The 12782-nt window shown below is 49.6% G+C and overlaps 1 protein-coding gene across 1 annotated transcript; it reads left to right on the top strand.

Moving 5' to 3' along the window:
* The first annotated feature begins 248 nt into the window (after positions 1-248).
* LOC119714740 (olfactory receptor 14C36-like) lies at positions 249-1746 on the top strand. The gene is made up of 2 exons (XM_072032438.1): positions 249-340; positions 580-1746. Exon 2 carries the CDS (start codon positions 603-605, stop codon positions 1539-1541), a length of 939 nt encoding a protein of 312 aa, XP_071888539.1. The 5' UTR covers positions 249-340; positions 580-602; the 3' UTR covers positions 1542-1746.
* Positions 1747-12782: the final 11036 nt, after the last annotated feature.

Genomic DNA, 12782 nt, shown 5'->3' with positions numbered 1-12782 from the left:
GGCCATGTTGGTGCTGCTGGATGGCTGTCTGGGGGCAGTTAGAGTGAGGCCTCTGCACCCCTGGCTAGGAGGAAAAAGCTATGATCCTGATCAGTCCCCTGCAGACAAGGTGAGGATTCTGTCCAGCTGCACTTGGACTGGGGCTTCTCTGCTCTCAGCTGTCTCCAGTTTCTTCTCAGGGAAACACCTGAGTGGGATGGTCCTGCAGCTCACAAAAGGGTAGCACAGGACAGCTGAGAAGAGGACAATAGAGGATGGGCAGAGCTGCTCTGCTCAGTCTTCCCCAAGGGACAATCCTTTTGCTTCCTCCCATCCACAGGATTTCACCAGGAGTGTGGAAGTAATGTCAGGGAGTTCCACAATCCAATACCTCAACTAGGATAGGGCAACAAGGATAAAATAAAGTGAGGAGAATACTTGCAGCCCTCCTCTGCAGTCAGCTCAGTTGTTTGCAACAATACTGCAAATCTCATTGAGCTGACATTTGTCTGATTTTGACTTAGCCAGCCTTCTGTTTTATTGCCTATTTTCCTCAGAGAACTCTTTTCTAACCTTTTTCTGCCTTCTCCTCTTCAACAGACAAACAGGTACAAAAGCAGCAAATGCCCAACATCAGCTCTGTGAGTGAGTTCCTCCTGATGGCATTTGCAGAAACACGGGAGCTGCAGCTTCTGCACTTCGCACTCTTCCTGGGCATCTACCTGGCTGCCCTCCTGGGCAACGGCCTCATCCTCACTGCTGTAGCCTGCGACCACCGCCTGCACACCCCCATGTACCTCTTCCTCCTCAACCTCGCCCTCCTCGACCTGGGCTGCATCTCCACCACTGTCCCCAAAGCCATGGCCAATTCCCTCTGGGACACCAGGACCATCTCCTATCAAGGGTGTGCTGCACAAGTTCTCTTTTTCATCTTCTTCTTTGGTTCAGAGTTTTCAATTCTTACCATCATGGCCTATGACAGCTACGTTGCCATCTGCAAGCCCCTGCACTATGGGAGCCTCCTGGGCAGCAGAGCTTGTGCCACCATGGCAGCAGCTGCCTGGGGCAGTGGCTTTCTCAATGCTGTCCTGCACACAGCCGCTACATTTTCCCTGCCCCTCTGCCATGGCAATGCTGTGGAGCAGTTCTTCTGTGAAATCCCCCAGATCCTCAAGCTCTCCTGCTCAGGTTCAGACTACCTAAAGGAAGTTAGACTTCTGGTGGTTAGTGCATTTTTAGCATTTGGTTGTTTTGTTTTCATTGTTTTCTCCTATGTGCAGATCATCAGAGCCGTGCTGAGGATGCCCTCTGTGCAGGGCCGGCACAAATCCTTTTCCACATGCCTCCCTCACCTGGCTGTGGTCTCCCTGTTTGTCAGCACTGTCATGGTTGCCTACCTGAAGCCCCCCTCCATCTCCTCTCCATCCCTTGACCTGGTGGTGACATTTCTGTACTCAGTGGTGGCTATAGCAGTGAACCCCCTCATCTACAGCATGAGGAATCAGGAGCTCAAGGAAGCCTTGTGGAAACTCTTTGGACACATGATTCTTTGGCATCAATAACGTGCCTATAAATCTAACAGGACAGGCAGGTTATCTGAGAAACCTCTTCATACAATAGCTTGTAATTCATTTATTATTTTTAAAAGTATTTCCTTTGATTTTGACTGTATACTACTCATATCATCCTGCCTATTAATCATTTTATTTTCTGTCACCCAGTCATCTAATATACCTTCAGAACTAGGCTCTCTGTGTGGATAAAGAGAATAAAGAAGCTGTGAATTTTGTTGGTGTCAGCTGCCATCTCTTCCCCTCTCCTCTGGAGCTGGGGGAGCAGCCCCAGCACACAGGAGGGGTTCAGAGCCAAGAGCCCAGCTGCCACATGGAGGAGCAGCTCCAGTGGCCCTCAGGGCTGCCCCTCACTGCCTGATGGGCTCTGCCTCTCTGCTGCCTTCAGGTCGGGGCTGCTGATTCCCTGGAGCCATGGCCATGGCCAGCAGCAGGATGTGGCCTTTTTACTGCTGCTCTCTTTTGGATTCTGCATTGTTCTCTTGTGCTCTTGTATCTGTGTTAGTCTTGAGGTCTCATATGCCTCGATGACCATCCTCTTGTCTCTAGAGTGGCATCCCTGTGGCTGCAGGCAGCAGCAGGCACTGTGCAGCCCTGGATCGCAGCTGGCCTGCCTGCTAGCACCACAGTAACAAAAGTGGCTGCTCAGGGCAAACCCAGAAGCCTGGACACCTCTTCCAAAGCTGCTGTCTGGAATACAGCCAAGGGGTTCCTCTTTTCTCTTCTGTTTTCTGCACTTCTTCATGGAGGGAAAGACACAGGCTGAAAGTCCTAGAGCAGTCTGTGAAGGAACAAAGTGATAGACCAAGAGCTCAATTTTTGGTGGCACTTCCCCAAGCAGACAACAACTGGGCTTGGACTCATCAGCACAGGACTGTGCCCCCCGCAGTGGGTCTGATGGCCGATGCCAGCCTGGACAGGAATCTGGAGCTGCCAGAAGATGTCAGGAGAACCCAGGCACGACGAGCTCAGTGCAGAGTGAATAGAAAACTTAATGAGTGACCATCCAAAGAAAAGTCTGGTAAAGGAAAAGTCAAATCTGAGGGGACCATGTGCTAAGGGGGATGCACAATCCTCCTCCAGTGAGATGCCACTACTGCAGGGGAAGAGGGGAAGGTTGGAGAGACACATGGGACCTGCGGGCAAGAGTGGTGTGTGCAAAGAATTTGGGGATATATACAGGGGAAGCATGAGGCCAGGAGACAGAGGTGAAAGGAGCCTGCACAGCGTGAGACTGTCCAAGGTGGACAGACCAGAAATCAAGTGCTCAATCTGGTGTGAGCAGGCAGAGAAGAGCTCTGCAGCCCCAGGGCATGCAGAAGCCCCAGCAAAGGAGTCCAGTGAGTGATTCCTTGTTGCCCTGGGGCAATGGCAGTGACCCCATGAGTTGGGTCTGCCTCCCAGCCTGCCCAGCACGGCCTTGCAGAGTGCCCCCCTGACCCGGCCACCACAGCCCCCTTGCTCTGCAGAGCAGCACCTCCAGTTGTCATGTTGGAGACTTCAACTTTTGCCTAAACTCATCCTCCACGGCTGCTTTCAGTTTTCCACACAGAGGTAGGCACTGACTCCAAGATCCCTGGGGGAAACTGAAGCATGCATGAGGGCCTGGGAAAAGTTACCCTGAATCCATAGGAGTCATTCTGGAACCAAAACTTAAGAGCAGAAAGCTCACTTCTGTGCTGGTGCAGAGCTGATGGGCACGTTATACAAGGTGCTCCCAGACATCTTTGTGTGCTTTTTCATTTTGACTTAGGTACCATTTCTGTCTTAGGAATGAAGTAGCCTACAGAGGTGAGACAGATACCCTGAAAGCCATCAGAAAGCTGATCCCAACAAGACTACTGCTATGGGAAGGTCAGCTGAACCCAGGCTAGAAGTGATTTGAGATATGGGGGAGGGAAGAGGAGCTAGGGCAGCAGAAATTAATGATTTTGAAGAGGTAGAAATGTTCAGGTAATGTTAATGTTGCTCTAACACTAACTTCAAAGATTCATGTGAGGCCATACCCATGTCTCAAACAGTAACCTTAATCCCTAAACCTAAATGCTACTCAGCACCCTGACAGGAATCCACTACTCTAACGCCAGACCTCAAAGCATCCATTGAAGCCAAAACTCAGTCCATAGCCTCTTTCCCTTATGCTTACTCTCTTGCTTACCTTGACCCCTGCCCTTAAATGTAGCATTGAAATGCTCTGTGTAACCCTAGACAACTTCTTAACAGACCTAAACAAAACCCTAGACCACAAAGCTTGCCCATACCCTAAACAAAAACATCACACCTTAAACAGAGCACCAGTCTTCCACTAAATTTTCCTTAATCTCTAACTCAGAAAGGTAAGCCGTAACACCTCATCCCATACATGAACATCTAACACCCAAAGCCCCTGTTCCTGTGCATTAACCTCATCATCTTCAACCCCTCTCTTATCCCTTAACTTTGGGCGCTTGGCCCCTTAGGGCAAGGCAGGAATTGTGAGACTTCTCTGAAGTCACATGGCATTCAAAGATGGATGTGAGGAGCCATGGAACTGATAAGCTTGTGGGCCACAAGGAGGAGATGGATGGGAATACTCTGATAAGCTCAGCTCTGCCTCAGGATCTCTGGCCCCAGCAAGAGGAATGTGACTGTGGCAGGGAATGTGAGGTCACTTTTGCCTCTGCAGTGGATAGGGCAGCAGCAGGAACGTGTCACGGAAAGGGACTGTGAGGTCACTTCTGTCTGAAGTACTTGTGAGGTCACCCTTGAGTTCTCCCTGGGATCTCTACTTTTGGGCTGACATCTACCCATCTGCCAGTGGCCCCAGTAGTCCAGCAGAAGGCACTTGGTTGGCATGCTGACTGTGGGATTTCCTCTGCCTACATACCCAGGAGGACCCAGACAGAAAGAAGGCCCCAGTATGGGTTGTCATGTCCCTTCCACTTGAGTCCACGACTGCACAGCAGGAGGCACAAAGCTTGGGTGTGTGTAGCCAAGAAGCTGCAAGGCCAGCAGCAGGCCCATGGCTTGGGAGACGCTGGTGAGGTAATTTCTGTCTGGTTGGCTGCCAGACTGCAAGGAGCCGGATGGTTTGGGACATTTGCTTCAGGAGTGGTTTCCACCCTGATGGAACTTCCTTTGATAGTAGGAAAGAGTAGGAGAGAATAAGCTGTCACAAAATGCAATGTGGAAGGTTGGCACTGGTCTCGATGAGGAAGAAATATTCCTCAAAGGGTAGAGCTGTTGTGCCAGAGGTCACCCAAAGAGTGTCTGTGATCAAACCCTGTCTTGTCTTTCAAGGAATACCTGGTGAAGGTTGATGAGACATTGGTGAAATGATGGAAATGCCAAAATGAGAGCAAGGTGGTGAACAGACATGGGTGTCTGCAGACTTCAAGAAAATAGGGCAAAGTGTGGGACAGCATTGGAAAGCTTGCAGAGGAAAAGGCAGAGGGTGCTGGTGAGAATGGAAAGCACCAACAGCCCTGAAGTTTTTGTCCCCTTGTCTAGAGTTTATGAGGTGATGAGATGTAGTCATTGCAGTGGGGCCTCCTTCCTTCCTTGAAATCCTTGCAGAGGCTGGGAGGTGTCATTCCAGTGTTCTTCTCATGGCATCACACTGCCCAGAACATCCCACAGATCTCCAGGAAGAGCCCTGAGCCAGACATGGGGTACAAGATCTCCCCTCCAGTAGCTGGTGGCAGACCTTGAATCTTCTGATTCACTAAAAGAAACCAAGACATTTCTCAGCATAGCGCTTTGCCTGTCTGTAATCATGGCCTCCAATTATCTGTCCTAGCAAGGCCCTGGGGAGTCTTCGTTAGTAACAGCCCTCAGTGGGGCCCATTAATACTCCAAGTCACTTCAAATTTTGTGCCTCCTGACTTGACTTGCTCAAGCGGTTACATCACTCTCTTCTCAGTACGTGAGCTTCGTAGACTGAGCACCAAAATACACCATGGACCTCATAAAAATGAAGAAGCTCCTAACATCTCTTGCATAGTTTTCTTAAAGACTTCAAGATTTGTTCAGCTAATTGCAGAGCTTGCATGATGTAGTTAAGGAAGAAGATTTCAAAAAGCACCTAATCAAAAACTTCTTGTTTCAAAGTCTGAATTTTGCTGCATTTCAGTTTTGAACATTATTCTTCTATTGCTGTTCATCCAGGGTGACTTCTTTGGAGACCTCCATCAGGAGGAAAAGCAGAGTCTGGAGGTCTGAGACCTCCACTGCCAGCAGTGGTCTTTGTCCCTGTAACTGCAGCCCAGCCCAGCACATGAAACCCTTTCTAAGAAAAGTTAGTTGTACTTTGGGAACAAAATAAATAATAAAATAAATTAAAATAAATAAAATTAAATCAAATTAAATTAAATTAAATTAAATTAAACAATAAAATAATAGAATTGAAATAACTGTTGGAATCTGAGAAATTTTTTTTAGAAATCTTAGTAGACACCTGGACATTCATGGTCTCTCATGAGTCTTCTGTGGAAAACTCAGGAAGAAAAGTAAAGAAATTATTTCTCCAAGTGACTGTAGCTGTACCCATGAGAAATCATGGGTACTCTTTGGGGAAATCATCTCCTTTGAGCCACAGAAACCTAAATTGAGTAATGTGAAAAGACCTGCCCAGTCAACAGAGTAGGGCAAAGTCATGCTTCCAGTGCTATAGATGCAGAAGGCAAAAAGAATTGCATTGTGCCTTACACTACTTAAGGATGTGTAACCCAGGTCATGCATTTTTACCTTAGTACTGACAAGTCCATCGCTAAACCATGCTACCAAGTTCTACAGCTATACCTTGGCTCTCCAATCAATGAATCAGCTCATGGATGGCAATCAGGGAGTCTTTGTTAGCGCAACACTGCCTCAGGTGCGCCACCATGGTAGCCATTGGCACCTGCTGCTCTTCAACCCTCAGCAAACCTACAACAGAAGGATTCTGTGGAAGACCATGCAAGGTAGACAACTGTTTAAGATCCTCCATCTCAAAGGCAGGTATGCCAAAGCCCCAGCGGTAGTGCCCTCTTGGAACTTTGAAGTTCCCTCTCCTGAAGCAGTCTATTCTGAGAATGCACATAGCCTCCAGGCCAGTCTCAATGGGGTGCTTTTGCCATTCCTTCACAGTTAGAAGGAATGGCTCCCTGCGCCTGCAGGAGCCGCCCTGGCTCTCAGCAGATATGCTGGCCGGCACCCATGAGGAGGTGCTGGTGTGCATCAGAGAGCAGCAAGGAGGGTGCTGGAGGGGGCTGGGGCGAGGCGGGTGGCAGAGCCCCATGCAGGGGCCCCATGCAGTAAGGCAGGATGAGGGCAGGCTGGGCCCGTTGCCACGGGGCAGATCCTGGCCCTGGACGCTCCATGAGCGCCTTGCAGCTCCTGACAGGCTGCAGTGAGGTGCCCTTCAGCCTTCCCTCCTGTGCTGCCAGGGCACACGGTTGCCTCCTGCCCAGCTCTGCCCACCAAGAACCTCCGACAGGGCTGCTTCCCAAGCTGGGCCTTGCCCAGTGTTAGTCCCCTGCCGGGGCAGAAAATGGCCCTTGTCTTGGTGGCTTTTTATGGCATTCCTCTTAGTACATGCTCTTCTCATCCTTTATCTCTTTTACTGAATACAGAGGCCTAGGAGAACTTTTTGGTACAGTGTACTGTAGAAAAAAAAACATTGAGTCCCTCAGCCACATCTCTGCTTTTCCCCCACATTGCAGCTGGGCTCTTCAGTCCACAACCTCTGCTCTACCTGAAGAGAAATTATGAGAAACAAGACTCACAGAAAATGACTACCTGCTGGTTATTTTATTTGGTTAATTACCAAGAGCTTACCAGCGCCTGTAAATGAGGTCTTTGGGTTAAAAAAACAACAATGAAAACAACAAAAAAAGGTAGAAGAATTGAGATGAAGAAAAATATTTTTATTGGACTAGTATTGCAAAGAATGAAAAGCAGTTTTGAAATACATGAACAAAGCTGTTTCTGCCTTGCCCAGGTATATGTGAGGAAGATGTGCGGATACCTCATTGATGGGGAAATACTGTAGATTAGAATAACATCCACAGTGCCTCCTTTAGCTCCTTGTTCCCCATACTGTAGATGAGGGTTTCGCTGCTGGAGGCAACACCGAGTATAGAAGTGAAACCGCCAGGCCCAGGGATAGCGAGTTGGTGGAGGGAGGCTTCAGGTAGGCAACCATGGCAGTGATGCTATGCAGAGAGACTATGGCCAGGTAAGGGAGGGAGGCATGTGGAAAAGGCTTTGTGCCAGCCCTGCTCAGAGGGCATCCTCAGCACAGCCCTGACGACCTGCACATAGGACAGAGCACAAAGAAAACAAAACATCCAAATGCTAAACAGACACTGAACGCAAGTACCCCAACTTCCCTGAGGTAGGGATCTGAGCAGGAGAGCTTGAGTTGAGCTTTGAGGAATCATAGAATCATAGAATCATAGAATATCCTGAGTTGGAAGGGACCCTTAAGGATCATCAAGTCCAACTCTTGACACCACACAGGTCTACCCAAGTTCAGACCATGTGACTAAGTGCACAGTCCAATCTCTTCTTAAATTCAGTCAGGCTCGGTGCAGTGACCACTTCCCTGGGGAGCCTGTTCCAGTGTGCAACCACTCTCTCTGTGAAGAACCCCTTCCTGATGTCCAGCCTAAACTTCCCCTGCCTCAGCTTAACTCCGTTCCCGCGGGTCCTGTCGCTGGTGTTAATGGAGAAAAGGTCTCCTGCCTCTCGACACCCCCTTACGAGGAAGTTGTAGACTGCGATGAGGTCTCCCCTCAGCCTCCTCTTCTCCAGGCTGAACAGGCCCAGTGCCCTCAGCCGTTCCTCGTACGTCTTCCCCTCCAGGCCTTTCACCATCTTCGTAGCCCTCCTCTGGACACTCTCCAACAGTTTCATGTCCTTTTTATACTGTGGTGCCCAGAACTGCACACAGTACTCGAGGTGAGGCCACACCAGCGCAGAGTAGAGCGGGACAATCACCTCCCTTGACCTACTAGCGATGCCGTGCTTGATGCACCCCAGGACACGGTTGGGCCTCCTGGCTGCCAGGGCACACTGCCGGCTCATATTCAACTTGCTGTCTACCACGACCCCCAGATCCCTCTCTTCTAGGCTGCTCTCCAGCGTCTCATCGCCCAGTCTGTACGTGCAGCCAGGGTTTCCCCGTCCCAGGTGCAGGACCCGGCACTTGCTCTTATTGAACTTCATGCAGTTGGCGATCGCCCAGCTCTCCAACCTATCCAGATCCCTCTGCAAGGCCTTTCCACCCTCATTCGAGTCCACAACTCCTCCAAGTTTGGTGTCATCAGCAAACTTGCTCAAAATGCCTTCTATTCCTACATCCAGATCGTTTATGAAAATATTGAAAAGTACCGGCCCTAAAATGGAGCCTTGAGGGACCCCACTGGTGACCGCCCGCCAGCCTGACGCAGCCCCATTCACCATAACCCTTTGGGCCCTGCCCGTTAGCCAATTGCTCACCCATTGTATGATGTTTTTATTTAGCTGTATGCTGGACATTTTGTCCAGTAGGATCCTATGGGAAACCGTATCAAAAGCCTTGCTGAAGTCCAAAAAAATCACATCAGCTGGTTTCCCTTGGTCCACCATACGGGTGATCTTATCATAAAAGGAAATCAGGTTAGTTAGGCAGGACCTACCCTTCACAAACCCATGCTGGCTGGGACCAATGACTGCATTGTCCCCCAGGTGCGCCTCAATACGTTCGAGAACCATCTTCTCCATGATTTTACCAGGCACTGAGGTGAGACTGACAGGCCTGTAATTGCTAGGGTCTTCTTTCTGACCCTTCTTGAAAATCGGCACAACATTTGCCAGCTTCCAGTCTACCGGGACCTCTCCAGACTCCCAGTATCGTTGAAAAATAATTGAGAGAGGTTCCGTGATGACGTCCGCCAGCTCCTTCAGCACCCGGGGATGAATCCCATCCAGACCCATGGACTTGTAGGGATCCAGGTGGAGTAGCAGATCCCGCACACGTTCAGGGTCGGTTGGGAGTTTGTCATCCCCACCGTCCCGGTCCTCCAGCTCGGGGCACCCTGGGTCCCGAAGCCCATCATCGGCATTGAAGACAGAGGCAAAGAAGGCGTTAAGCGTCTCTGCTTTGCCTATGTCATCGTCTGTGAGAAGACCTTCCCTGTCAAGGAGCGGCCCTATGTATTCTTTACTTCTCCTTTTTCCATTCACATATCTAAAAAAACCCTTTTTATTTTCTCTCACAGACACAGCCAGCTTCAACTCTAGGTGTGCTTTAGCCACACGAATTTTCTTCCTACAGACACGAACAGCATCCCTGTATTCTTTCCATGTCACCTGGCCCTCCTTCCAGTAGCGAAACACTCTCTGTTTCTGCCTAATCTCCATAAGAATGTTCCTGGTCAGCCACGCCGGCCTCCTGCCACGCCTGCCTGACTTGCGATATTTAGGAATTGCCTGATCTTGTGCTTCTAGGAGGCATCGCTTAAAGAGTGACCAGCACTGGTGGACATCAAGGCCTTCAAGAGCAGCTTCCCAGGGGACCTTGCTGACTAGTTCCCCGAGCAGCCTGAAGTCCGCCTTCCCCATATCTAGGGATGAGGTTTTGGTGGCACTTTTCCTTCTGTCACCGTAAATTTTGAACTCAACCACTTCATGGTCACTATGACCGAGGCGGCCACCAATCACCACATCTCCCACCAGACCCTCTCTGTTTTCTAGCAACAGGTCTAGGAGGGCACCTTTCCTAGTTGGCTCCGTTAGCACCTGCACCAAGAAGTTATCGTCTAGGTGCTTCATGAACCTCCTGGACTTGCTCGTGTCAGCCGTGTGGCACTCCCAGTTAACATCTGGCAAGACGGAGAGCCTGAGGAGAGCTTTGACTCAAAACAGAGCACTTTGACACAAAACAGCACATCTTTACACTTGCTGATTGCTCTTCTCAGCACTCTTCTCATCCTAATCCAAAACATAGCACCCTTCCACCTACTAGGAGGAAAATGAACTCTGTCCTAACTGAAACCAGAACAAGGGTGCACTCTATTCCATCATCCAGGTCATTGACAAATAAGCTGAACAGGACTGGACTCAGTGTAGGTCCCGGGGAGACACTGCTGGCTGCAGGCCTTCAACTAGACCCTGTTCCACTAAGCACAACCCTCTGAACTCTGCCATCCAGCCAGCTCACATCCCACCTCACCGACCACTCCTCCATCTCACACTTCCTGAGCTAGCCTATGAGGATGTTATGGGAGACAGTGCTGAAAGCCTTGCTGAAGTCAAAGTAGACAACATCTGCTGCTCTCCCCTCACCCACTCAGCTAGTCATTCCATCATAGAAGCCTATCAAGTTGGTGAAGCATGGTTTCCCTTGATGAACCCATGCTGACTACTCCTGATCACCTTCTTCTTTTCCATATGCTGGAGATGACCTCCAGGATGAGCTGTTCCATTGCCTTTCCAGGGATGGAGGTGAGGCTGACCGGCCTGTAGTTACCTGGGACCTCCTTCTAGCCCTTGTTGAAGACTGGCATGACATGAGCTTTCTTCCAGTCTTGAGGCAGCTCTCCTGTTCTCCATGACCTTTCAAAAATGATGGAGAGTGGACCAGCAGTAACATCCGCCAGCTCCCTTAGCACTCATGAATGTATCCCATCGGGGTCCATGGCTTTGTGGCTGTCAAGTTTTCCTAAGACATCTCTGACCTGATGCTCTTCAACCAATGGAGAGTCCTCATTTCTCCAGATTTCCTCCCTTGTTCCTAATGCCAGAGATTCCGGAGGGCCGCTCTTAGCAGTGAAGACTGAAGTGAAGAAGGCATTCAGTAATTCTGCCTTCTCTGTATCCTTTGTCACGAGGGCACCCAACTCATTAAGCAGTGGGCCCACATTTTCCTTCCTCTTCCTTCTGCTCTTGATGTATTTGAAAAAAACCTTTTCTCGGACAATGTCCCTACATTCTTCCCAAGTGGCTTGTCCCCTTTTCCACTTTATGTGTACTTCCTTCTTCATTTCAGTCATTCCAGGATCTCCTTGATCATCCAAGCAGGTCTCCTGCTCCCTTTGTCTGACATTTTGCTCACAGGAATACATAGCTCTTGAGCTTGGAGGACTTGGAGGTCAGTGTGCTATTGCTGCCGGTGCACTGTTGTGGCAGCCATCAGCACCTGCTCTTCGGCTCTCAGCAACCCCACAACAGAAGGGTCCTGTGCGAGACCAGGCAAGGTACACAAGTATTTGATGTTCACTGCATTCAAGGCAGTTATGCCAACAGCCCTCTAGTACCCCTTTTGTTTAGTTGTTTACCATTGGGGGGAAAAAAAAAAAAACAAAAAACACTGGAGGCATATCATTAGGGTTACCCAATGATGTTTACATTTCTCAAGAGCTATCATGACTGGCCTGAAAGAAAGAAGGGGAAGGTGCCATGCCTTGCTCCCTCCACAAAGTGGATTCATGAGTGTCGTAGCAATAGCACCTCAAATAGTATTTATTGGTGCAGATTTAGGGAAAGCATCAGAAGCCCATATTTACTTTCCTAGTGGTAACTTAATAGTTTCTTGCAATACTTAGTTGCTTTACAGGTAGGGATTTGTAGCAATTTGTAATACAGACATTCATGAAAAGAGCAAGGAGGTGTCCTTGTGAACTATGGAATCCTACCAACCTACTGCAGCGATCCATGGGTGGGCTGACCCTCATAGGTCCTTATCGTTGATACCATGATGGCCTTGAAGAGGTCCTCAGAGCTCCAGGAGCAACCACAGACCTGGGATTTGGTGACAGCCTTTTGCTGCAGAGAACAGACCCAATGACAAGGGTTGGACCATTCAGATGTCTCAGTGCCATGAAAATGGCTTTTTTCTGCTCAGGTCTGCTGGCCCCTCACACACAGCTAGGCCTGTGGCTCATCTCCCTGTGGAGGATGAGGAGGCAAAGCTCTGCTGGTGCCTGAGTAAGGGAGGAATACTCCACCTGTGGAAGGGCAGGGCTGGCGGGGAGGTGGCACAGGACAGGCACTTGCCTCTTTCTCCTACTCCCCACACAGGGAGCCTTGAGACCACATGTCAGTGTCTGTACTGCCCACAGGTATCTGCAGCCCTACATTCTGAGATTCATCTTCTCTCCTTCTGTAAATAACATTTTTGCTTCGTTTCTCACAGTTTGCATTGGTGTACCTGGTAAGTGGCACTGAAAGGCTGTGTCTCCCACCCTGTTTTTTTGGTGAGTTTTTCCCATTGGAGAAGCAGAGCAACAG

The sequence above is a fragment of the Anas platyrhynchos genome, chromosome 39 (assembly GCF_047663525.1).
Source record: "Anas platyrhynchos isolate ZD024472 breed Pekin duck chromosome 39, IASCAAS_PekinDuck_T2T, whole genome shotgun sequence".
NCBI classification, from domain to species: Eukaryota; Metazoa; Chordata; class Aves; order Anseriformes; family Anatidae; genus Anas; species Anas platyrhynchos.
Note: the sequence above shows the minus strand (reverse complement) of the source record. Positions and strands in the feature narration are given on the sequence as shown.

Bases quoted from the DNA above. Each gene is read 5' to 3' on its own strand.
- LOC119714740 (XM_072032438.1), top strand. From the start codon at position 603: ATGCCCAACATCAGCTCTGTGAGTGAGTTCCTCCTGATGGCATTTGCA.